Raw genomic sequence first — 27,622 nt, 5'->3', positions numbered from 1 at the left:
GTCCATTTTTTTTCACAGCGCGCCTTTGGCGCGCGCGCACATGCTTCTTTCTGTTTTCTTTTTTTTTTGGGGGGGGGGGGGGGCGCGCCATTTTCCATCTTGCCCTGGCCTCCGGAAACCCTAGCTACGCCTCTGTGGTAGAGTACGCTCAATTTCATTCCCGCCCCCTGCAGATGTTAATCTTTGCCAAGTGGGACGGCCTCATCGGATCAGGTCTCAAATGATCTCCTTGACACTGGAGGTTCGTCTGTCACTGAGCTGGTGGCTACAGGACCAACAGTTGAGCAGGGGTCGTCCCTTCTGGATCCCCAACTGGGCCCTACCAACTAAGGACGCCAGTCTGCGGGGTTGGGTCGCGGTGCTAGAGCAACACTCTCTCCATGTTCGGTGGACCAAGGAGGAATGGCTCCTCCCAATAAACATTCTGGAATTGCAGGCAGTGTTCAATGCTTTGACTCTTGCCCTGCCTCTGATACAGAACAGGCCTGTTCAAGTACAATCAGACAACGCCACCACAGTGGCATACATAAACCATTAAGGCGGCACTCGAAGCCGCATGGCAATGATGGAAGTGTCAAAAATCCTTCGTTGGGCAGAACGTCATTTGCCAGCAGTATTGGCAATGTTCATTCCGAGAGTCCTCAACTGGGAAGCGGATTTCCTCAGTCGTCAGGACGTGCACGCCGGAGAATGGAGTCTTCATCAGGAAGGATTCCATACAAACACCTGCAGGCGGTCCGGAACCCCTCTATGCCAGAGGACACCTTGGAGGAATCACCTGAAATCAGTTTTGAGAGTGTGCTCCCTCTCCCCGTGGACGCTGCTGTTACCGCCGCTCACACCTGAGAACTTCGGCACTAGCCGTTCAAGATCTAGCCGCACTGAGGCTTCAACATACGGCTGTGGTGAGAGAAGGGGACACTAGCTGTTGTGCGGCAGGCACATTGTGAACGCTTGTAGTTCCTACAAAATATATTCCTCTGGTTTATGGATACAAAGTAACAACGTATTTTATTACAAATCAACCAGTTCTTCACCGGGGAGTTACATAAATAGCACTATGTGTGCTTAAAGAATATCCTTATTCGAGCTCCAGCGGTATATGGTTACTTGGACGGTAATACTAATAACGTCACAGTTTACTGGACTTTTGTACTGCAGTATTTGGTGTGTTTTAAAGTTTTATATATTATGCTGTGCATTATTAAGAAAATTGATAAGTAAATAAATAATAAACATAATAATTTTTAATCAAACACAATATATATATATGCGCTTCCTTGTGATATATCTTTATAGTAACATAGTATCTGAGGTTGAAAAAAGACAATTGTCCATCGAGTTCAACCTATTTGTGGTCTTCTATGCATGATGATTTGACTAAAAATTCTGACTGATGCTGCTGTCAGCCGTTACATTTTATCCCTATTTATAGTAACTATAATGCATGACTATGCACCATACCCCTGGATATCCTTATCCATTAGGAATTTATCTAACCCATTCTTAAAGGTGTTGACAGATTCCGCCATTACAACTCCCTCGGGCAGGGAATTCCAAACATGTATTGTCCTTACCGTGAAAAAGCCTTTACGCCGTATTGTGCGGAATCTCCTCTCCTCTAACCTGAGCGAGTGTCCACGAGTCCTCTGTGTTGATCTGACCAAAAACAGGTCCCTCGCAAGCTCTGTGTATTGTCCCCTTATATATTTGTAGATGTTGATCATATCCCCTCTTAGTCTCCGCTTTTCCAATGTAAACATGCCTAGTCTTTCAAGCCTTTCCTTGTATTCCATCGTCTCCATGCCCTTAATTAGTTTGGTCGCCCTCCTCTGTACCTTTTCAAGCTCCAGGATATCCTTTTTGTAGTGCGGTGCCCAGAATTGTACACAGTATTCAAGGTGTGGCCTCACTAGTGATTTATATAACGGGAGTATAATACTCTCGTCCCTAGCATCAATACCCCGTTTTATGCATGCTAATATCTTATTAGCCTTCTTGGCTGCAGTCCTACTTTGGGTACTACTGCTTAGCTTGCTATCTATGAGGACACCTAAGTCCTTTTCCAGTACAGAAACCCCTAATTTTACCCCATTTAGTAGGTAGGTGTAATTTATGTTCTTGTTACCACAGTGCATTACCTTACACTTGTCTGTGTTGAAGCGCATTCTCCATTTGGCTGCCCATGCTTCTAATTTAACTAAGTCGTTCTGAAGAGACTCGGCATCCTCCTCTGTATTTATAGCCTTACACAATTTAGTATCATCTGCAAAAATTGACACCATGCTCTCTAGACCTTCTGTTAGGTCGTTAATGAAAATATTGAACAATAGCGGTCCTAATACTGAGCCTTGCGGCACACCACTTAGCACTTCAGTCCAAGTTGAAAAAGATCCATTAACCACAATGCGCTGCTTCCTATTATCTAACCAGTTTTTGACCCAAGTGCATATTGTGCTTCCTAGCCCTGATTCTTTTTTTTTTATAAACACATTTTATTGAGTGGATCATGAAATAGGTACAATGATAACATAACAGAGCACCCGAACATTTTGGGTGCTTAAAATACAAATGTAGGTACAGTAAATTGTTGCTACAACAGCATGGATCCTTTTTTTTTTTGTTTTTGTGTTTTCCCGTGTTTAGAGATTCAAGTTAGAGCATAAAAAGTGGGAAACTCTCGGCAACGGAGTGGCCTTCCGTCAAGAGAGTCAGCAAAGGAAATGAAAAAAAGAGAGTGCTCGGAGAGCGATCAGAAGGGGACAGAAAAGCATAGGAGGCTGGGCACCTCCGGTTGAAGAAAAGAGGGGGGGGGGAGTAGAGAGAGGGCAAAGAGGTGGAGGGGTAGCCTTCGGGGGCAAGAGGTGGATAGGACCTTGGCATGCCGTGTCAGATTATGAATGGGGAGGAAGCCTGTTGTAGGTTTAGCCATGGGGACCATACTTTATCGAATTGCTTCGCAGTATTGCGAATAACTGCGGTCATGTATTCCATTTTGTGGACATACCATATCCGAGAAATTATCCCCTGTATTGGTGAGGGGGTCGGGCTCTTCCAGTCCGTGGCAATTTGGCATGTCATTGCCGAGACTATATGTCGGAATAGTTTGTTTTGATGTCTGTTGAGGGTAGGAAGAGTCATGGGGAGCAAAAAGTATTGGGGGTCGGAGGGGATGGAGGTGTCGAATAAACGCGAAAGCATGGTGATGAGTTCACCCCATATTGTGTAGATTTTAGGGCAGGCCCACCATATGTGTAAGAATGAACCGATGTCCGTACAGCCCCTCCAGCATCTATCTGGAGTATCGGGGAACATAGTATGTAGACGGGACGGGACATAGTACCATCGGTAGAGTAATTTATAAATATTTTCTTTAATTCTTACACATATGGAGCTGGAAGCCGCATTGTCCCATATATCTACCCAGTCCTCATTGTCTATAGTGAATCCCAATTCCTTTTCCCATGCCACTTCATGAGGGGCCCGGGATGTTGTGGGGAGGTCGTCCAGGAGGGTGTAGATGTCTGATATGAGGCCTTTAGTGTTGGTGCGTTTCCAGCCAATGTGTTCAAAGGGGGATAAATGTCTGTGGAGAAGGGTGGTGGTGATGGTGGAGTGGAAATGTCTAATTTGTAGATAGCGGAAGAAGTCCGATGAGGGGATTACTGTTCCTTCACGGATATCTGCGAATTGTGGGAACGTAGCTGTGGAGGTGATATCATTAACATAGAAAATACCACTCATGCGCCAAGATGTGTGCGTGGCTCTGCTCATACCTGGTGGGAAGGCTGGGTTGTTAAATAACGGAATTAGCGGGGACGGGTATGGGGCCAAACTGAACCGTCTATTTGTCAGGTCCCATGTTGCCAGGGAGCGACTTACTACAGGGTGCAATAGGGCCGCACGGGGACGCTGGTTCCGGTGAAGCCACAGTAGGGAGGATAGTGTAGCTAGGCCCGTCTCCTCCGCCTCTATCCCCACCCAGACCTTCCGCGTCCCGCCTTCGTTGCACCATTGTGCACATTGAGCGAGTTGCGCGGCATAAAAGTATTTCTTAAAATCCGGGATACCCAGACCGCCGCCTCTGGAGGGGCGTTGAAGCAGTTTAAGTCTGACTCGAGGGCGTTTGTGATTCCAAATAAAGAGGGAAGATTGGCGTTGTAGGGTCTTGAAGACGTAGGTAGGGACGTAGATCGGGAGGGTCTGAAATAAGTACAGGAGTCGGGGGAGCACGCTCATCTTGACAGAGTTAATTCTGCCTATCCATGATATAAAATAACTGGACCAGTCCACCAAGTCCTCCTTAATTGTCTGTAATAAACGGGGATAATTTGCTTGGAAAAGTTGGTGGTGATGGTGGGTCAAGTACACACCAAGGTATTTAATTTTCTTGGTTTGCCAGTTACAGGGGAGAATAGTTTGAAGTTCTTGTTTGAGAGCTGCCGGGATATAAAAGTTAAGGACCTCTGTTTTGCTCACGTTTATTTTATAACCTGAGAGCTGTGAGTATGAGCTAATCTCAGATAAAAGCGCGGGGAGAGATTGGGCTGGGTCAGTGAGGGAGATCAGGACGTCGTCGGCATATAGCGCTATCTTGTGTTCAGATAGGCCTGTGGATATTCCATGGATAGCACTGTTATTACGGATCCTTGCTGCTAGGGGCTCCATGACTAGGGCAAAGATTAAAGGGGAGAGGGGGCATCCCTGCCTGGTACCATTGGTGATCCCGAAACTGGAGGAGGAGACACCGTTAACCATAACCTGGGCCGACGGAGAGTGGTAGAGTGCTTTAATTCCCTCTAGAAAGTTTCCGGAGAATCCCATTTTGTCAAGGACTGCAAAGGCAAAAGACCACGATATGCGGTCGAAGGCCTTCTCCGCGTCAAGAGCCAAAATGAGAGAGGGAGGTTTCCGTTTTTGGATTGAGTATATTAGATCTATTGCCCTTCTAGTGTTGTCGGACGCCTGGCGTCCAGGAATGAAGCCGACCTGATCCGGGTGGACCAGGCCGGGCATCAGGGGACCCAGACGGTTAGCTAGTATTTTCGCGTATATTTTCAAGTCAACATTCAATAATGAGATTGGTCTGTAATTTAAGCAGCTAGTCGGATCTTTGTCAGGCTTTGGTATTACCACTATATCGGCCCGAGTCGTCTCCGGCAGGAAGGAGGCTCCCTCGAGGATACCGTTAAATAGGGAGGCTAGGTGTGGGGCCAGTTCCTTCGCGAAGAGTTTATAATATTGGGCTGTGAAACCGTCCGGACCCGGGGCAGCCGACGAGCGCATCGATCGTATGGCAGCTATTGTCTCCTCCTCCGAGATTCGACTATTTAGGGCTTCCAATTGATTGTCGGTTAGGGTTGGGAGGGGGGTATCGGATAAATATGAGCGCACTCCCCCGGATCCGTCAGGAGACAGCAGGGGCGAGTCAGGTAAGTTATAGAGGGAGCTATAAAACAGGCGGAAATCTTCAGCCATCAATTCAGGGTCATATGTATAGGTTCCCCTTTGTGGCGAGTACAGTTTATCTATTGCACCCAACGCTTGCTTACGACGTAGTTTGTTGGCTAGTAGGGTATCTATTTTATCCATTTTGTCGTAAAAGCGTTGTTGCAACTTCCGAAGAATTGTTGCCGCGCGGGTGGATAGGAGAGTGTTGAGTTGTCCTCGGAGGGAGTCTATCTGGGTGAGTAAAGAGGGGTCGGGGGATGCTTTGTGTTTGGGTAGTAAGGTGGCTATTTCTGATTCGAGGGAGGCTATTTCCTGTGCGGCTTTTTTCTTGATTGCCGACGATTTTGCTAATAAGGTACCGCGAATCGTGGCTTTGTGGGCTTCCCAAAGGATATTAAGTGGAATATCGGGAGATATATTTTCAGTGAAGTATTGTGTAATCGCTAGTCTAGTTTCCTCTAGTGCAGAGGGGTGTTGTAGAAGCGAGTCATCAAGACGCCATTTAAATTTCCTATGAGGCGAGCGGTATATATCTATGAGGAGGTAGACCCCAGCGTGGTCCGTCCAAGTCAGTGGTGTAATGCCCGTGTCCGAGATCAGTGGCACTAGGGCAGTGGTGATGTGGATCATGTCAATCCTGGAATAGTGTTGATGTGGAGCTGAGAAGTGCGTAAAATCTTTGGTGTGGGGGTGTTGGGAACGCCAAGTGTCACAGAGACCGTGGAGTTTCATGGTGGCGGTAAGTGTGCGGGAAGCCCGAGGGAGGGTCGTCATGGAAGCATGAGGCGGAGGACCAGATCTATCCAGCAAGGGGTCTATTATGGTATTAAAGTCACCACCCATGATAATGCTTCCCTGTGCTTCTCGTGATAGGCGTTTGGAGAGAGAATCAAAAAACAAAGATTGGTCTTGGTTGGGGGCGTAGACGGAGACCAGGGTGAAAGCCTTAGAGCGGAGGGTACCCATTACCATGAGGAACCGTCCGTCTGGGTCTGTCACCGTCCTGGAGTGAATAAACGGGATATTACGGTGAACTAAGATGGCCACACCCCGTTTTTTGCAGTCTGCTGAGGCAAAGTAGGACTGGGAGAACCATTTGCCCGTAAGCCGAGTGTGGGGACCGGTGAGATGTGTTTCCTGCAGGAATGCTATGTCAACTTTCTCACGTCTGCAAGCACTCAGGAACACGGTACGCTTCCTAGGGGAATTCAGGCCATTTACATTGACCGAGAATATTTTAAGAGACATGATTATTTACGTGGGGGAGTACGGCATATTGCCAGGTATGGTCCAGCGAGGTACAATTTGTGCCAGGCAAAGGCCACCCCTCCAGGCCAAGCAAGAGAAGGAGCAGGAAAGTCAAGCAGAGGCCACAAGAAAAGAGAGAAAAGAAAGAACATAGAAAAGAAGAAGAAGAAGTACCCCAAACGGGGAAACATCCCTGAGGTTGTGGGTCCCGTTTAGGGGCCGCTAGGAAAAAGCATCGAGTTAGTAACATTATAAACAACAGTAAGGGATTGTAGGGGGGTAACTGAGCTACCATGTGGGAGGGTGAGCGTCACCCGGGCCATGAAGGCTGGGAATGGCTATGACCTTTTTACATTTATAGCAAACATAATATAATATAGGACATTGAGAACTGTGTCCATACAACAAAAATGCAAGCATGAAAACAAAAAAGAGAGAGAAAAAAATAAAAATTGGGGAGGGAGAAAGAAGGGAAGGGGAGGAGGGGGGTTGGAAGAAAGGGAGGGAGGAGGGGGGGGGATTCAAACAGTTATAACTTGTTTATAACAGCATTAACCAAGGATAGTTACGATACTGGTAGTTGAACTGAGGTCGAATCTTCCACTGTTCACACTCGTTTCGAGTCGTGGAGAAGTTGCACCGACAGTTCATGCACTATACACATCGGGGGGTTTCCCCAGGTCAGGGAGGGTCCTTGTCCACATTGCGCTGGCGGGTCACCCGTGTCCAGTCGGGAAGAGGGGACTGAGGATGTGGCGGTTGGGATGATGAGGCCGCCATGTCTTCTACTGCTGATGTTGGGAGGAGATCTAGCTTTGCCAGCAGTTCCTGTCCTTGGGGTAAGGTCTTGACCGAGTGAACAGAGTTATTGACCGAAACATGTAAGTGGAAGGGGAATCCCCATCTGTATCTGATCTGGTGTTGTCGTAGGATCCGGGTGACCGGTTGGAGGTCTCGCCGTTTTTGGATGGTGGAGGGTGCAAGATCCTGAAAGATCTGCAGCTGTGTGCCTTTAAACAGGATCTCCGATGTGTCTCGAACGGAGGACATGATTTTCTCCTTCGAACGGAAATAATGGAAACGGACAATAACATCCCTGGGCGGTTGGGCGGGAGATGGTTTTGCCCGGAGTGCTCTATGTGCCCTGTCGCAAAGGCATTCTTCGACTGTGAGGTCTGGTACCAAGTGTATGAAGAATTCTCTCAAGAATGTTGGTAGTGATGGGCCGAGGACCGTTTCTGGAACGCCACGTATGCGCAGATTATTTCTACGCGAGCGATTTTCTTGGTCCTCTTGTCGCTCCTTGAGGGACTCCATTTCCTCGTGCAATCTAGCGAGTTCACTGTCAATGCGGTGTTGGGAGCGGCAGAGATCGTCCGTCTTTGTTTCCAGTGCATCCGTCCGGTTACCGAGATCTGTAAGGTCCGATTTAAATTCGGCTATAGCGTTCGAGAGTTCTTGCTTGAACGCGGACTGCACTCCCTCCAATAGGCTCGACATAACCGCCTGTATCTGGGGATCGATACCCACTTCCGACGAACATGGAGAGGGGGGGGGGCTTGCGGCCATGGTGGGGTTCTGTGAGCCCTTGGACTTTGACCCAAAGAAGTTAGTCGGAGCTTGCGATGCTTTTTTGTTTTTGGACATAGTGGCTTATATCCATAAGAGGTAGGGTAGGAGTGGGGGTAAAAAAGAAAAAGGAAGGAAAAATTATTGCTGGGGGGACACAGGCCCGAGTCCGTTTAATGAACAGGTAATCCGGTCAGATCCGATCCTCCAACCGCGGAGCTGGGGGGGTAGGGTGCCAGAGTATTATATATGGGGTCTGATCATTTGGCTATGGCACATGTAGTATTTTATTATTTTGCGTTAAATCATCTTGAGAGTCATCTTAAGGTTAGGTCTGGGATGTGCGGATCCGAATATCATAACGCTGAGGCCATGACTCTTCCAGGCGCCAACTCCGACGTCGGGGCAGATCGCGGTTCGATCCCCTATTCAGTGGCCCGGGCGCACTTGGGTGGTATTAAAGCACTTCCATAGCCTTCGCCGATACTGGCGGTAGTGTAAATAGAATCTGTACTCCTGCGGGGGTGAGGAGTGTGTGGTATAGTGCGGGTTATCTTTACCCTGGCTGAGTGCCAGAAAGTAAAATGGTGACTCTGGGTTCCTGTCGTGGGCTTCTATGGAGCAGGGGTGCAAATGAGAAATGAGTGCTGTGGCAGCAGCAGGCACTCACAATATTCCAGGATGGTTGGGTGCTAAAGGTAATGCAGCCTTTTTGGATGTGCTGTAGAGATTCCTAGAGCTGCAGGTGTGCTCAGCCTTCTCCAGCTAAATCTCCAGGAATCCAAGATGGCCACCGCAGCACTTATAGGGCTGCTCCTTTCCCCTCTTTTATCCCTTGTGGGGCTGCTTGTGGCACAGAGGCTCTTTGGAGGTGCTTAAGAGTGTCCAGCCTCGCATGTGGGGGTGATCCGGGGTGTCGGGGAGCCCGTCGCGGCCGCGTTCCGATCCCGGAGCTCACGGCCGGGTCTTCCCCGAACTCGAGGTCCCGGCTTCTGGGCGCGTGTTAGGCCGCGGCGGCCGGAGGTAGCAGGGGGGCCGCAGGCCCGCTTCAGCTGCTGCACAGCTCCGCCGGAGGGGTCCGCAGGAGGGATGAGGCCACCACAAGCCGCTGCCAACGGTCCGGAGGGGAGGAGATGAGGGTCCCAAGTCCCGCGAGTAGCTCCGGAGCCCGGCCCCGCGAGGCGGCGAAATCGAGGCCCCGGTTTCACATGAGGGGGAAGGCCACAATCCGCAAGGGCAGCCAAGGCCGCCCTCCGACTCCGCAGCACGCTTCCCCTGGTCGGGTTGTTGTAGGCAGAGGCAGTGGGGTAAGTGCAGGGGGCACCAGGATACTAAATAGAGTTGTTTTTTTTATTTATGTTGGCCAGTTTGCAGGAGCTCCTAGGGAGTGCTTCCTCTCCCATTGCCAGCCAGGCCACGCCCCAGTGCGGGTGATTTTCAATTGGGAGAGTCGTCTTCTCGGGTCTCCTTTAACAGGAGCTCTAGCAGTGGCACAACTTCTCCCTTCTACGTCCAGGCCACGTCCCGGAGCTGGTGTATTTTATAAAGAAAAATGCTGGTCAGAGGCAGAACTGCAGTACTGGCTATTTGCCAGTATTCAAGATGGCGCCTCTAGCTTCCAGTTACAGGCCTCTTATAGCTCAGAGCCCAGGGTGTCCTGTGAACACTGGAGGTGCCTGCATGTGTGGCCCGAGGGTACTGGGGTCCCCCTCCCCTCCTCCTCCTTCGTCTGGACTCTCAGCAGTAAACTCGGCTGTCTTCTGGGGAGGCTCACAGGGATTCAGCCCAAGACTCCCAGATTCCAAGATGGCCGCCGGCCAGTGCACAAGTGAGGTAAGTGCACTTTAAATGTATATTCCGAGGTCTGGCTGTTGAAATATGTCGTCCTGCAGACGGCCGGGGGTCTGGGGCAGGCTGGGGATCGATGTGGGGAAAGTTAGGCGGGGTCCAGCGGTGCCACGGGTCCCGTTTCGTCCGCGAAGCGGGCCTGGAGCTCAAAATCGGGACGGAGTCAAACTCGAGGCCCCGGTCTCTGGAGCTCGAGTAGGCCGTGATCTCCAAAATGTTTCCGCGGCCTCCCGGCGGGCTCCCCTCATTCAGGGAGACGTCCACAGCCGTGGACAAGGTCAGAGAGGGTGGACCCGAGTGCTGGGGATAATTGTTATTGCGGGTTTACACCATAGAAATGCAGGAGCCCCTGCACAACACTTCCTCTCCTAGCAGCGTCCAAGCCACGCCCCCCCTAGCCCTGATTCTTGTAGCTTGTAGATAAGTCTCATGTGTGGTACAGTATCGAACGCTTTGGCAAAGTCTAAAAAGATTACATCCATGTCTTTACCCTGATCTAGGTTTGCGCTTACTGTTTCATAAAAGCCAAGTGAGTTGGTTTGACAGGATCTGTCCTTCATAAACCCATGTTGATTCCTTTTAATGACCTTATTGGTTTCAAGGAACTTCTGAATACTATCTCTTAGAATACCTTCCAATACTTTCCCCACTATAGATGTAAGACTATCTGGTCTATAATTACCTGGTTCAGCTTTACTTCCGCTATACGCCAGTCTTTGGGAACCATACCTGATATAACTGAATCCTTAAAGATCAAAGATAGCGGTTTTGCCAGTTCAGAGTGAAGCTCCATTAGAACCCTTGGATAAATACCATCGGGCCCTGGTGATTTATTAATCTTTAAATGTTTTAATCGGTCACAGACTACTTCCTCGCTTAAATAAGTACCTATCAGTGGGATATTCTCATTATTGAGATTGTGCGTTAGTCCCTGAATTGGGTCCTCACGAGTGAATACTGTTGAAAAAAACTCATTTAGTGTGTCCGCTATGTCATTATCATTTTTGCTTAAGACTCCCAACTTGTCTTTTAAAGGGCCTATACTCTCCTTCTTTAATCTCTTGCTATTAATGTATTTAAAGAATTTTTTGGGTTTCGCTTTGCTTTCCTTTGCTACTAGTTTTTCAGTTTCTACTTTAGCCGCTCTTATTTCCTTTTTGCAAATTTTGTTACATTCCTTATAGTGCTGAAATGACTCTGCTTCCCCGTCAGATTTGTATTTTTTAAATGCTCGCCTTTTCTTGCCCATAAGTTCCTTAATCTTTTTGTTAAGCCACATCGGTTTATGATTTTTATTCCTTTTTTTGCTACTCATAGGAATACATTTGAGTGTATTTTCAGCTAGCAGGAATTTTAGTACCTCCCATTTCTCCGTAGTATTTTTTCCTAAAAACAAACCTTCCCATTCAATATCCCTGAAAAATACCCTCATCTTTTCAAAATTTGCTTTGCTAAAGTTTAAAGTCCTAGTTGAGCCAGTATAGGGCTGTTTATAGAAACTGATATTGAATGTGACCATATTGTGGTCGCTATTTCCTATGGGTTCCCCTACTATAATACCTGATACCAAACCCCCATTGTTTGTTAATACCAGGTCTAAGATTGCATTGTACCTAGTTGGTTCCTCAATTAGTTGGACTAAGTAGTTATCATTAAGTGTGTTTAAAAACATATTGCCCCTAGCAGTATCGCATGAATCGTTTTTCCAGTTTATCTCTGGATAGTTAAAATCTCCCATCACTACTATGTCTCCTACTCCTGCTGCTCTTTCAATTTGCTTTAGTAACAATTCATCATCAGATGCGTTGATACCAGGCGGCCTATAGCATACACCCATTACTAACTTTTTTATTCCTTTTTCCCCGCATGCAATTTCTACCCATAATGTCTCGACAGTGTCTACAGTCCCCTCCTGAATATCTTCCCATATATTAGGTTTTAAAAACGGCTTTACGTAAAGACACACCCCTCCACCCTTTTTATTTAGTCTGTCTCTCCTAAACAGTGTATAGCCCTCTAGATTGACTGTCCAATCATGAGATTCATCCCACCAAGTTTCAGTAATGCCTATAATATCATACTGTTTGCTTGCTGCAAGTATTTCTAGTTCACCTTTTTTACCAGTAATGCTTCTGGCGTTTACATATATACAACTAAGATAAGTATTTTCCCTTGCGTTAGAGACATCTTTCACCTTATGTAGCAAGGATGACCTGTAATCGTCATTGGTTAGTGCTTTGGTAAAATCCCTTTTAGTACCCATGTTAGTAACCTTACCGCCTGCTCTTACCCTCCCCCCAACTTCTCCCCCATTTCGTTTACTACCGCCATCCCCACTATTCTCACTGCATGACCCGTAGTTTCTAGATAAACCCTCCCCCCAGGCTCCTAGTTTAAAATCTCCTCCAACCTTCTAACCATCCTTCCCCCCAGCACCGCTGCCCCCTCCTCAGTCAGGTGCAGTCCATCACGACAAAAGAGATGGCGCCTGACTGAGAAGTCCACCCAGTGTTCCAGGAACACAAACCCCTCTTTCCTGCACCAATCCCTAAGCCACACATTTACCTCCCTAATCTCCCTCTGCCTCCCTGGACTAGCGCGTGGCACGGGTAATAATTCCGAGAATATTACCTTGGATGTCCTTGCCTTCAGTTTCTTTCCTAAGTCCCTATAGTCTTTCTTAAGGACATCCCACCTTCCGCTAACTTTGTCATTGGTGCCAACGTGCACCAAGACCGCCGGGTCTTTGCCAGCCCCTCCCAACAATCTATTTACCCGGTCCGCGATGTGCCGTACCCGAGCACCCGGGAGACAACAGACTGTACGGCGATCACGGTCCCGGTAGCAGATTGCCCTATCTGCCTTCCTGATGATAGAATCCCCTACCACCACCATCTGACTAGGTACCTCTCTATCTTTTATCCCAACCGCGCCAGAGGGACCGCACCTCTGGATGCTAGAGGGAGCAGTCTCCTCCGGCACCGTCATTTCTTCACTATCATATATGTTATATGCTTTTAGTGTTTATTTTTGAGTACGGTAGAATACTCTGTTGGGAGCTGCAAATATTATATAAAATTGGTACCCATCTGAGGAAAGTTAGTTCTAGTGCGCTTGATTTCTACACAGGTTTGACAGTTGAAATCATTAGTGGCTAGACAGTCAAAACTGTGTGGTTCTGTTTTCATCAGGAAGTCTTTCAACTCCTAGTGGACAAGTGGGGTCTACCAGATGTAAACCTGATGGCATCTCGACACAATCACAAGGTTCTGGTCTTCAGATCAAGAACAAAGGATCCTCAAGCAGCGTTCGTGGATGCACTGGCAATTCCATGGAACTTTTGGCTGCCCTACATGTTCCCTCCAGTGTCACTTCTGCCCAGGGTACTACAGAAGTTCAAGCAAGAAGGAGGAATTCTAATTCTAGTCGCTCCAGCGTGGCCCAGACGGCATTGGTTCTCAGACCTGCAGAGTCTATCGATAGAGCGTCCTTTTCTACTTCCTCAACACCCAGACCTCCTCGTTCAGGGCCCTTGTTTCTACCCAGACCTGGCCAGACTGGCTTTGACGGTGTGGCTCTTGAAGCTTCGCTCGTGAGGGCCAAAAGATTCTCCGAGGCAGTTATCCAAACTATGCTAAAGGCCTGCAAACCGGCTTCTGCACGGATTTATTATAGGGTCTGGAATTCTTACTTCACCTGGTGTGCTGCTAAGAATTACGATGCTTACAAGTTTAGTACATCCAGACTTCTGGCTTTTTTGCAACAAGGCCTGGGTTTAGGACTTTGTCTGCTCTCCCTCAAGGTTCACAGATCTGCCTTGTCTGTGTGGTTTCAGAGAAAAATTGCGTCTATACCTGACGTTCATACATTCACTCAGAGCGTACTGTGGATTCAGCCTCCCTATGTCCCTCCTGTGGCTCCATGGGATTTGTCTGTTGTCCTGAGTGCCCTGCAAGAGTCTCCATTTGAAACTCTTGAGTCAGTGGACCTTAAATGGCTTACGGCTAAGGTCCTTTTCTTATTGACTATTGCCTCTGCAAGAAGGATATCGGACTTAGGCGCTTTGTCCTGTCGTCCACCCTTTTTGATATTTCATCGTGACCGCGCAGTTCTCCAAACTCGTCCCGGTTATTTGCCTATGGTGGTGTCATCTTTTCACCTTAACCAAGAGATTGTGGTTCCAGCCTTAATCTCTTCTGACTTGTCCTCCAAAGAACGGTCTTTGTATGTGGTAAGGGCTCTCCGTGTTTATGTGGAGAGGACTGCCTCTATCAGGATGTCAGATACCCTTTTTGTACTTTTTGGTTTCCACAAACGTGGCTGGCCTGCGAATAAGCAAATCTTGGCCAGATTGATTAGAATGGTGATTACACAAGCTTATGCGCAGGCTGGGCTGCCGGCTCCTGCTGCTATCAAGGCCCATTCTACTCTGTCTGTTGGACCTTCTTGGGCGGCCCGCCGTGGCACGTCCGCAAAACAATTGTTCAAGGCGGCTACGTGGTCCTCAGTGAACACGTTCATTAGGTTCTATGCTTTTGATACTTCCGGCTCCCAGGATGCTTCCTTTGGACGCCGGGTTCTCATACCCGCTAAGGTGTAACCCTCCCTTGAGGAACTGCTTTAGGACATTCCCGATGTATTCCCTGTGGAACACAGTGTACCCCGCTGCAGAAAAGGAGATTTATGGTAGACTTTACCATGGTTAAATCTCTTTCTGCGAAGTACACTGGGTTCCACAGGGCACCCACCCTGACACACCTAGCTTTGGGTTTGTCTGGCACTAGCTGCTAGTCCCTTCTCCTGTCGTGAGGACATGGTTCTATGTGACTAACATCTGCCTTCTTTTACCTGCTTCTGCATTGGACTGGTTAACAAACTGAGCTCACAGTGCCCGGTGGCGGGGTTATAGAGGAGGCCCCGCAATGCATCCTGGGGCAGTCTAAAGCTTTAGCCTGTTGGTGCTCCTGGATCAAGATCCATCTCTACACCCCGATGTATTCCCTGTGGAACCCAGTGTACCTCGCAGAAAGAAATGTTACCATGGTAAGTCTACCATCAATCTCCTTTTTTGGTTAACAGATTTATTATCTACATATAACAAAGTCTGGTGGGGATCTCCCCAACCCACCTTTTTCCCATTGTTGTTTTTTTTTCTTTTTTTTCTTTATGATTTCATCAGGATTTGCCTTCAGTGAGGAATGCACAAAACAAATATTTACAACGTCTGGGGATTGAGCTTCATTAATAATCATATGGTCACATTATGCAGCATTAACACATTGTCAGCCCATAGAAGCCTGTCCCGGCTGGCTAAAGGTCACAGTCACGTCTGTCTCTGACCTTGCATAGGTGCAGAACAAAAATCTCCTGGAGGGGAGAAGCATGGAGGCTACAGAAGATACAGTACTCTTCCCTAGGTTAATTGGTCCACACTGCAGTCCCACATATCTCTGATATCTCATGTGATAAGTATTTCTTAACTTGCCCTGATACCATGTGAAAAACAGCAATTTACATGTGGTGTTAGCCTTCAAACATAGACTTCTTAATCCCACCATAATGTTTTGAGCACAGAGCATACATCTGCAGATGTACCTTTGGGGTTAATATCCTTTGTTCCTGGACCTTCTTTTATGATTAGACCTTGATTTAATGTTCCTAAAAACTGTTAAACTGAAAGGTAAATTTATTTGTCCCTCTTCATGCCCATAAAGAAAATATGCATTCCCGATCAACACATGTTATTGCAATTATGGGGTAACTTTGTGATGCTGATTTCAAATCCGACATCTGTTCGCTAAATTGGTTTTCATTTTTGAGATACTTTGACGAGAAAAAAGGAAAACACAATAGACTACGTGAACCACACAACTGTCAAGAGACAGTGGGGGTAATTAACAGTTGATCGCAGCAGCAAATTTGTTAGCAGTTGGCCAAAACCATGTGCACTGCGGGGGGGGGGGGCAGATATAAAATTTGCAGAGAGAGTTAGATTTGAGTGGTTTATTTTGTTTCTGTGCAGGGTAAATACTGGCTGCTATATTTTTACACTGCAATTTAGATTTCAGTTTGAACACACCCCACCCAAATCGAACACTCCCTGCACGTTATATCTGCCCCCCCCCCTGCAGTGCACATGGTTTTGCCCAACTGCTAACAAATTTGCTGCTGCGATCAGGTCTGAATTACCCCCTGTGTCCGATTACTTCTATACAGAAGGGAATTTTGGGGATAATTCTGAGTTGATCGCAGCAGGATTTTTGTTAGCAGTTGGGCAAAACCATGTGCACTGCAGGGGAGGCAGATATAACATGTACAGAGAGAGTTAGATTTGGGTGGGTTATTTTGTTTCTGTGCAAGGTAAATACTGGCTGCTTTATTTTTACACTGCAATTTAGATTGCAGATTGAACACTCCACACCCAATTCTAACTCTCTCTGCACATGTTATATCTGCCTCCCCTGCAGTGCACATGGTTTTGACAAACTGCTAACAAAAATCCTGCTGCGATCAACTCAGAATTACCCCCATTGTACAATGATTGTGGCGTGAACCCCTAGAATAGTCTCATCTTCTAGAATGTTCTGGTAAATTTCCATATGCATACATTATTGCTCTGCTCCTATTACTTGAGGGAATTAATTCTCTCAAGAACTAGAGCCAGTTTGAAAAAACGACTTTAATTTTTTGAATTCAGCAATCTGATAATGCTGATTATCTTTACAGGAATAAAAGCTATACCTTAAACACACCGTAAATACACTTTAAACCTTTAGCCGCTGCGGCCGCTATACTTAATTCACACTCTACGCACCTTTTACGCTATTAGCGTACAGAGTCCCGTACAGTGTACGGACTTTGCGTACACTTAAACCTTAGCAGGGCAATGAGCACACGACACCAATTGTGATTTTACAGCTGGGTTCCGACACCACAGTGGATTATTTCTGAAAGGGGGTTTACAATACAAATTATACACTACAATACAAGACAATATATAACAGAATAATGGCTACAGGTCAATGTACATACGTGAGTATATTCGCGTGCGCTTCCTGGTCCGGTCCTCCGTCATCAAATAGATAACGTTCTGAGTCTTGTGTCAGGCCGGGCTGCAGCAGGCTTTATTTATACAAGTCTTCCAAAAGCAATACAATGGATACTGTAATTCCGTTGTCCATTGGACACAGCAATGCACTTTTACAGTACAGGAGAGGTCATAGGTTGATTTGAAAAGGTAGGCGATATCTTTCTCAACTGCTCTGGTGGGTGGTCTCCTCTGTATTCCCGCCACATACATAATGTACAGTAAATACAGTTTATATCTATATTCTGCTTCTGCACATAACTATCCGCAGGAACATGCGATCTTCCGCAGACCAACACCGGAATGTTACCCTTAAAATACCCTACAGCTGGATACCACATACCACCTTATAACCTTAGTCTGTCCCCTCTTATCCTGTAAAGGTGAATCCCTGTAAAGGTGAATCCCTTTGTTCTGCAACCATTTAAACAGCTATAACTTTCTGATGTGGTGCGAGGAGACTATGTGTACATTGTGCACTATTTTATTTGGATTAAATATGTAATGTGTTTTGATGGCTCTCCATGCGTACACAAACTCTGCTGTAAATACCCATACCACGCGCCGATGCGCAGGACCGCGGGAGCGACCATACGCAAATTGCGGATATGTGCACGCACGGCAGAACAAGTACACGCACGGAGGGCATGTGTGTGCAGTTTGTACGTGATGTGTGTTCTGCAATATTTTTCGACTTTGACAAATCCCAGAATACCCTACGTTTGTTCAAACATCCTTGGCAACTAAACATCATTATTTTTTTGTTGGTCTGTACTCCTCACATCAAACAATGTGATAATTTCAGGTGTATTTTTTATTTATTTTTTTAAATTGTAAATTAAGAAATAAAGAAGTTGTGTGTTACTTGACCTTGTAAATGTGAAAATAAGTAAATTCAAAAAGATTCCAGGCCTGTAAGTGGTTAGATGCTACATGATCACTTAACCCAATTGCATACAGTCGGGCTCTATGAGAAGGGACCCCACCCAATCCCAATCTAGCCCTTACGTATAGGGAGAACAGAATGTAATTCTCTGTAATTCACAAACCATTATGGTATAACAAAAAAAAACCCTTTCACAGTGTGTGTAAATGTTATATGCACACACACATTTTAATCTGTAATGATCCTTGAAATACACATGTACTATTGATATATTATAAATGATAAAAAAAATTATCTGCGTAATCCATATATTTTCATGTTACCACTTGTGGTGGTCTGATGTTATCACTACAAGGTTTATTAGGAAAACTTCAGTAAATTAGTATAGAAAGAAATAGAATGGGGATTAACCCCCGTGTCCCCCATTACACCAAGTTGCACCTGTAACAGGACTAGAAAAACTATATACAGTATAATAGAAATCCAGAGGTCTTGGTGACATACATTTGCAAATATACGATAAGCCACCAAGCCCTGACACGGCTATCATATATTTGCAGATGTATAACTGGATTTCTATAATACTGTATATCGTTTTTCATGTCGCATTACAGGTACAACTTGATGTGCTGGGGACACCGGGGGTTAATCCTCATTCTATTTCTTGCTTAGACTAACCCTCCCCTTTCATGCACCTGTAGTATATTTTCTAATTGATGTGAGCAACTTACATTTTGTTCTGCTAGAGAGAGGGCAACTTTGGATTGTCTGCTTCCCCCCTCACAAGTAAATGTAATGTAAATCATTAAACTCTGCAATGCCCAGCCTCCAGGCTTTACATGCTCTTTAAATCCACATTCCAGTTTTCAGCTGAGACTCTTGTCACCAGTGTGTTCTATATAAGGGTCAGCGCAGCAAAGCAGAATTTCAAATACTGTGGAGTATAATAAAGTGTTTGCTCTGTCGCTTAATAGGTCTTTAATAGGTTAGTCCCTGGCACCAAGAAATGAAATGGTTCTACTTTTGCTTAACAGCTCAGAGCAGCAGTTCTCCTCTCCGGAGCCTTCCTAGTGGTATACATACAGTAGAGGTCTCCTTGTTTTAGGGCTGAATTTGTGTAAATGTGGATAGGCTGCCTGTCAGTGAGGACTGTTGAATAACATTCTGCCGCCAAATATGAATGTAAAGCACAATACAAAAGAAGCAAAAGCCACATTAATGATCTGACTAAATGCCACCCATCCCCACCCATGTTCTAATGCAGTCATGCTTTCTTTGGTCCCTGCTACTTAACTCTATGAATATGACTATTGCTGAAGGACACACGGGGGAGATGTATTATACAGTAGCTCTATTATTATATGTATTATAGCTCTTCCTGCTTTGCCTCTTTACAGAGTGCTGCACAAGCTGCTACATTAATAAAGTTGCTCCAGTGCAGTTTTCTAAATGCAATATTCACAAAAACCTATGTATGTTTTAAAATGGTTAAAATGCACCCTAATCGTTATACAATTACATAAAATGGAGATGCTTATACTGAATAATATGTTTATTTTAGTACTCTAGGGTGCTCCTATAAAAGGGTTACATCCACTACTTGCAGACCTTGCCAGTTATCGGACGTCCACTGTTTTGGTCATTGCCCAATAATACAGTTTTCTTATTGCTTTTCAAAGCCCTTGATGTTAAGATGGGCATACACTATACAATTATCTGTCAGATAATCTGTGGTTGGAATGAAAACCTGGCAGCGGATGAGAGCAACTGACAATCGACCATTTGCTACCAAACACCGAAAAATGGACAAAAACTGTCGTTTATACAAATTGGTTAAAACACGGACAGGTTTGGTCTATTTTCCAGTGTTTGGGAGCAAATGGTCGATTGTCAGTTGCTCTCATCCATTACCAGATTTTCATTCCAACCACAGATTATCTAACAGATAATTGTATAGTGTTAGTCCTGTTTGATCACAATACAGTTTAATGGTCTGGTTGTCTTGTGGCAGAAAGTGGTCAGACATTATTCAGGGGGTTACTCACGGAGCGATAATCTAAGCAATCTGACTAGATTGCTTGGATTTTAAGCATGATCGCTCCGTGTGTACCCCCTACCGCGATAGCTATGCGCAGCCCCGCGCATCGCTATCGCTGGTGCTAGATTGGCCTGCATGCAGGCTCAATCTAGCAGGTCGTTCATTTCACCCGCTGGGTGAAATGAGCGTTGTCCCCCCATCCCCCCTGCACGCTCAGCACACATCGCGCTGTGCTGAGCGGGGGGAATGTGTGCTGAGCGGTTCGCTCAGCACACCTCCCTACCTAGATCTGCCCATGAATACGGGCCTTTAGAGTGCAGGCAGATGTATGGGATCTAGAACGGAGGCATAGGGAAGGGAGAAATCATTCTGTTCATTTGTAGTTTACAGAGTGAAGGTATAGCTGGTAAATACATCCCTAAGCATGAAACAAAAGTTAGAAAAAATATAAGCAGATATTCGGCTCCTTTTCATTTGTAGTAGTTGGACTTCATTGCTAATTTGGTCCCATGTCGGCAAGTGTTGACTCATGGTTGCTAAATTAAAGTTGCTGGCACCTTGAAAGAGGCTTTGGTTTGCAGGCATTTCCTTGCTTCTGAAACCTTAGATCTGGCTCCCCACAGCAGTTATATGTTGTTGCCAAAATAAATTACCTTAGATGTGTTTTGGATATCTGGTTGCAGAGTGTTTTGTGTACTGTGAAACCAGCTGATAAAGTTTCTGTTTTGTTACTATCCAATACAACGCCAGAAAATCTTGGGTATGTACATTGGATCTCATGTAACTGATCCATTATCACAGCTAATGCTGTCACATACTGATGATATTATGCAGGGTTTATATAAATAATAAATAATGGCACATTATTCATAATTCACATTATGTACATTATTTATAATCTGATTTGGCACATTTCAGTAAACCTGCGTGTATAGATAGTTGCATTTAATAGATAAAACAACAGTGTGCGTGTATAGATAGTTGCATTTAATATCAGAGTTTATTTATTGTCTTATTCTGGGGCAACCATAATAAACAAAGCTGCCTGAACAATAGAAAATTCTGAAAGGGAAGTGAAACTCAGAAGTCACTCTGCAGCTTGTATAATAACTCTGCAGCTGTGGAGGTAGAAATTGTAGCTTTTGTGGACTACCTATAGGGCCTAATTCAGACCTGATTGCAGCAGCAAAATTGTTCTCGAATGGGCAAAACCATGTGCAGTGCAGGTGGGGCAGATGTAACGTGTAGAGAGCGTTAGATTTGGGTGGGGTGTGCTCAAACTGAAATCCTAACTTGCAGTGTAAAAATAAAGCAGCCAGGATATACCCTGCACAGAAACAAAATAACTAGTGATGAGCGGATTCGGTTTTACTCGGTTCTCAAAACGGCATCTTATTGGCTCACGGATGTCACGTGTTTTGGATAGCCAATAAGATGCCGTTTTGAGAACTGAGTAAAACCGAATCCGCTCAAAACTAAAAATAACCCACCCAAATCTAACTCTCGCTACACGTTATATCTGCCCCCCTGCAGTGCACATGGTTTGCCCATTAGAGAACAATTTTGCTTCTGCGATCAGGTCTGAATTAGGCCCATGATCCAGTTAGTTAAGAAAGATATGTGATGCATGTTAATGACTTAATATTACTTTTGTGTTTAATACAATACAAAATGTATGTTACAGATCAACAGTTAAGGCCTTCACACGGAGCAATGTGTCCTCCAGGAACACATCGCGAGTGACGGGACAAGAATAATATATCAGTTGTGTTCACCTGCCATCTTTTGGTTCATAGAAACATAGAATGTGATGGCAGATAAGAACCACTTGGCCCATCTAGTCTAACCCTTTTTTTACCATAGTTGTGTGGTATTGGTCATGGCTCTGATACTGTTCATGTTGCTTCTGGTCAGCAGCCACCAGCACTGTGTAAATGGCAGTATGATCGGGGGCAATACCTATCTAAGGCTAAGAGGCCGCGTCGGGCCCAGCCTACATACATGCTGGCCCGAATCCTTTGTTTCGGAGCAAGACCACTTACCCCATACAGAAAAACAAATGACCAGGTGTTCCTCAATTCAAATCAACTGTTGCTCACTAAAAAAAATTGGGATGCTGGTTCCCAGTGGCAGGAGTGCATAAAAAATGAATGAGCGCAAATGGATAAATGTTGAAATGTATTTTGTATCACAACAATAAAATCTAAAAAATTCTAAATGTCTTTTTAGATTTCATTTATTATTGTGATACATAATAAATCTCAACATTCATCCCATTTGCGCACATTTATTTTTGTCTTTATTATGTCTACTCACATCATCGCTGAGACTGGTGCCCCTCAGAGTGCTGCATATAAATAATGCTTGGTGATATTCCTCTTTACATATCTTCTGCTTGTTCAATCCAAACTATATTATAATGTAGTCTTAAAGGAAGAAATAACCTGTTTGAATTTGCTGCCCTTAAAACAAGGGGTTAGAGCTTCATTGTTGCAATCCATTTTTGTTATTCTGAAGAAAACCTACTGAGGGAATGGTCCTACTGACTGCATCTCCTGCTTTATTTTTGATGTTTTAGGTTGACTGCTTCTGACACTGCACTAACACCATGGAAGAGGCTGAGAGCCAGGCTGTGCCACTCACCTCAAGCCCTAGAGATGACACCACCAAATTTGAGACTGGCTCTGAGAGTCGGCAGGACGCTATGCAACTCAAAAAAGAGATCTCGCTGCTCAATGGAGTTTGTCTCATTGTGGGCAACATGATTGGCTCAGGGATCTTCGTGTCTCCTAAGGGTGTTCTTATTTACTCAGCCTCTTATGGGTTATCTCTGGTCCTGTGGACAATAGGTGGAATTTTCTCAGTGATCGGCGCACTATGCTACGCAGAACTTGGAACTACAATTACCAAATCGGGAGCAAGCTATGCATACATCCTGGAGGCTTTTGGAGGTTTTGTTGCCTTCATCAGGCTCTGGACTTCCCTACTTATCATTGAACCCACCAGCCAAGCAGTCATTGCCATCACGTTTGCCAACTACCTGGTACAACCAGTCTTCCCAAGTTGTGAACCTCCTTATGTGGCATCCCGACTGATTGCTGCTGCTTGTGTGTGTATGTATGGTGCCGACTATTCCTATATTATAACCTTTATAAAGTAGTAGTGATCTTGGGAATTGCAAAAGGCTAAAAAAGGGTTTCCAGTGCCCGATTACTTTAGTGTACTGTCTTGTATATGCTCTCTTGCAACTATTACTAAATACATTGATGGGTTTTATTTTCAGTCACATCCCTTTTGTGCATGTCAATCGGGCGTCTTCTATGCCAGAAATGTGTCATGGTAACAACGTAATGTGACTAGGTTTACTCGCGCCAGGCATCTCGCGCTATGTGGCGTTTTGAGGCACATGGCAGGGGATGTATTGTAATGGAGTCCGAGATCGCCGGAGTTGCAGAAATGCCGGCCAATCTCGGACGTTTTTTAATGGGATAATCCCTTACAAGGCAAAACCATGCATTGGAAGTGATTGCCCCTTTAAAAAAAATGTCTGAGATCCCGCCAAAGATGAATGAGGATCTGTGTATCTCTCTCCATGCTTTGATGAATACCCCAATAGATCCACACTAAGAATGATCAAAACTGTGGAAGTATAATCCTAGAACACAGGGAAAAAAAGGGGTAGAGTCCATATAAGATACTTCACCTATGTTGAAATCAGCCATAGATGGCCTACATGGAGCAGATGTAACATGTGCAGAGAGAGTTAGATTTGGGTGGGGTATGTTTAAACTGAAATCTAAATTGCAGTGTAAAAATAAATCAGCCCGTATTTACCCTGCACAGAAACAATATAACCCACCCAAATCTAACTCTCTCTGCAAATGTTATATCTGCCACACCTGCAGTGCACATGGTTTTACCGGGTGGTCTTCAGTATGCCGGCGGTCGGCCTCCCGGCGACCAGCATACCGGCGCCGGGAGCCCGACAGCCGGCATACCGACACTTATTCTCCCTCGTGGGGGTCCACGACCCCCCTGGAGGGAGAATAAAATAGTGTGGCGTGCGTGCCCGTAGCGTGGCGAGCGCAGCGAGCCCGCAAGGGGCTCATTTGCGCTCGCCACACTGTCGGTAAGCCGGCGGCCGGCCTCCCGGCGCCGGTATGCTGGTCGCCGGGAGGCCGGCCGCCGGCAGATCGTAGTGAACCCGGTTTTACCCATTAGCTAACAGATTTGCTGCTGCGATCAGATCTGAATTACCCCCTAAGTACCGACCTGCTTCTATCCTTTTTCTAGTACAGCCTGTAAAATGAAAGTTAGAAGCTGATGGGTTGGTTATTTTATCTCTCTCCAGGATTTGATAGATTTGATTTGATCTTTATCTTTCTGCTTTCTTTTTTTAAATAATTCCACTTGAACAAGCTCAACTAGCATAAGGAGCTGTTATCCATTGGGCAGGTCGACCCTACTTAGGTCGACAGTCACTAGGTTGACCACTATTGGTCGACATGGACAGATGGTCGACATGGCTTTTAAAAAAAGTTGCACTTTATTCATACATTACTATCCGCGTGGACTACGATTGGGAATAGTAACCTGTGCTGAGTGCTGCGGTAGCGGAGCGAGGCACCTTCGCTCACCATGGAAGGGGTCGTTGTACACTAATTGGGGTTCCTAGTCATATTACGGAAAAATTGACACCAAAAACAGTTCAAACATCCATGTTGACCTTTTCGTGTGTCGACCTGTCCCATTTCAACCATTTTAATGTGTCGTCTATTTGTCCATGTCGACAATGTCAATGTCAACCAATAGTGGTCGACCTAATGACTGTCGACCATTCATACCACAACCAAGGAGTTATGGGGTAGAAGTGTAAAGGTTAGGTGATATGGAATCTGTAGTAAGTGACTTCAAAAAACACTCCTGGTCATATATTTTAATAGTACCGTTTTATTGGTACTTATCTTGTGAATGATTTACCTTTTATTCCAGATTATTATTATAATTTTTTTTTTTTTAAAGAAATGAGATTACAAAACCGACAACAGACCATCAGTGCTTTATAGAACTTTCCTCTGCTGTGTTCCACAGTCAGAGGATCCAGAAGGAAGGTCACTTGTGTTGGTGTCATTCACACAGGCAGCTCTGCATAATGGAGTCCTATTTATGTGTCATTCTGTTTCATGTATGTTCATGGCCTGGGTTTTATTTTTATTTTATTTTTTTAAATGTAATCCCAGTGCTGGCAGTATTTTTCCTTCTGGTTTCTCTCTATGGCGGAGATGTATCCAACAACGGAAACATCTGATCAGCCTCTGGCGATCATTTATCTTGTACATTCTATATGGTAGCTAATGCTGGTTGCTATGGGTAACTTCCCACCTGTCCTCTTTAGAAGGTTTGATTCATCTCCACATAAGCACCTCCAATGCCACGCCCAGTATAGTGCAGTTTGAAAGTATTTATGTAAATCTGCACTTAGGCTTTGAGATAACAAATGTGCAGCAAAGCTCCATTTGTTTTCATTCTGGCAAACTCAAGTGACAGATGTCTTTTATTTAAGCAAATCACAAAAAGACCCAAAAGATTATTGTATTTATATGCAGCGACCGATCTTTGTATGTGCAATGGTCCATCACGCACTTGGCAAGCAAGATGTGGCTTAAAAATTGCATTTTTAACTGGGATCATTTACATTTTGGTTTGTTGTCCATTACTGCAGTGAATGAATGCAATGAAGCTTTAACGGAGGGCTGAACACTTCTATGTCTGAATTCTAACTGTGAGTTTAGTAAAGGGAATAAACGGAAATCATTTCAGATTTACTGGAAAGGTTCCTTGGGCAGTAGAGAATGTGCGAAGGGTTTCCTTGACCGTTCACCGCACATACAGATGGTCCGTCTTTGAGTTATGGTATGTTTGCAGCTATATATAACTCAATGTACACATACCCAGACAACCAAACAGACTAATGTATCTTTGGAACTTCTGCGTTAACTCTTCCAATCCTGGACTACTGATGGTTCATAATAAGCCTTTAGAGATGTTATGTTTATACTCATTACAGATAATGTGGGTGATTCAGACCTGACCGCTGCCGTGCGTTTTCAGGTCATAACTGCGTATGCACCACAATGCGCGCGCATCTGACAACAACCGGCATCGCCGGTCAACAACAGGATAGTGCAAAAATTCAGATCGCATGGGCGTTCGCAAGGTGATTGACAGGAAGAGGCCATTTGTGGGTGATAACTGACCCATTTACTGGGAGTGTCTGAAAAAACGCAGGCATGCCCAATCGTTTTTCCAGAGAGAGTATCTGACCTAAGCTCCGGCCCCGATCAGCCCGTTCTCATCGCACTGGAGGAGTAAATCCTGGGCTGCGCAGAGACTGCACACAATGGATTTTTGCACCTCAGAGTACACATGCGATCGCACACTTGCACGGTGAATTTACACTTCCCCTGGACAGCAAAGTTAGGAGCCCAGCGTTCCGGTTTGAATCACCCCCAATGTTCGATGCGTGTATGGATGGTGTAATGGTTATTATTAGTGCCTCACAGCACTGAGGTCATGGGTTCAGTTCCCACCATGGTCCTGTGTAGAGTTTGTATATTCTCCCAGTGCTTGTGTTGATTTTCTCTGGGATCGGTTTCTTCCCACAATCTCAAACTATAGGTTAATTGGCTCCCAACAAAAATAACCCGTTTGTGTGTACATGGGCAGGTTAGATGAGCCCACTCGGCTCTTATCTGCCGTCACATTCTATGTTTCTATGTATGCATTAAATATGTGATTTTAATTTTCGCCCACAGGTCTCATCACCTTTATAAACTGCGCCTATGTGAAATGGGGGACGCGGGTTCAGGATCTCTTCACTTACGCCAAAGTCATTGCACTAATTGCTATAATTATAACTGGTATTGTTAAATTATGCCAAGGTAAGGATTTGTTAAAAAAGAAAGGAAAAAAGAAAAAAGGTCCGTTTAGATTTGCATTACAGTATAATGGTGACCAGCTAACATGACAGATGGCATGTAGGAGTACATCTGTTGTATCCAGGCAGATGCCTTCCTATATGTGCATAATACAATGGGCTGCTCTTTGGAATGGGAGAGTATTAAAGACAATGCTTTCAATACAACATAAAGGAAAACAGCAACTCCAGTTATATACATGAAGTATTAACAGCTCATGACATCCGTGATAATGTCCTTTGATAAGTCTCACAATACTATAGTCTATTCTGTGGAACATCTGCGTTGCATAGGAAAAAAATTCCCCTACAGCAGGCCTGGCCAACCTGTGGCTCTCCAGATGTAGTGAAACTACACATCCCAGCATGCCCTGTCACAGTTTTAGCATTCCCTAATAGCAAAACTGTGGCAAGGCATGATGGGACTTGTAGTTTCACAACAGCTGGAGAGCCACAGGTTGGCCAGGCCTGCCCTACAGCATGCGTCTTTAATCTCCACCCTCCAGTTGCTGTGGAACT

At 45.3% G+C, this 27,622-nt stretch overlaps 1 protein-coding gene across 1 annotated transcript in view; it reads left to right on the top strand.

Moving 5' to 3' along the window:
* SLC7A6 (solute carrier family 7 member 6) overlaps positions 1-27,622 on the top strand; it is a 118,993-nt gene that overhangs the window by 42,550 nt on the left and 48,821 nt on the right. The window contains exons 2-3 of the mRNA XM_063945359.1: positions 22,706-23,240; positions 26,943-27,068. Of these exons, the coding sequence (XP_063801429.1) occupies positions 22,736-23,240; positions 26,943-27,068 (631 nt within the window). The 5' untranslated portion in view covers positions 22,706-22,735. The remainder of the gene's footprint in view (positions 1-22,705; positions 23,241-26,942; positions 27,069-27,622) is intronic.

This window comes from Pseudophryne corroboree, chromosome 11 (assembly GCF_028390025.1).
Source record: "Pseudophryne corroboree isolate aPseCor3 chromosome 11, aPseCor3.hap2, whole genome shotgun sequence".
NCBI classification, from domain to species: Eukaryota; Metazoa; Chordata; class Amphibia; order Anura; family Myobatrachidae; genus Pseudophryne; species Pseudophryne corroboree.
The sequence above is the reverse complement of the archived record's forward strand: the minus strand, read 5'-3'. Positions and strand labels throughout refer to the sequence as shown.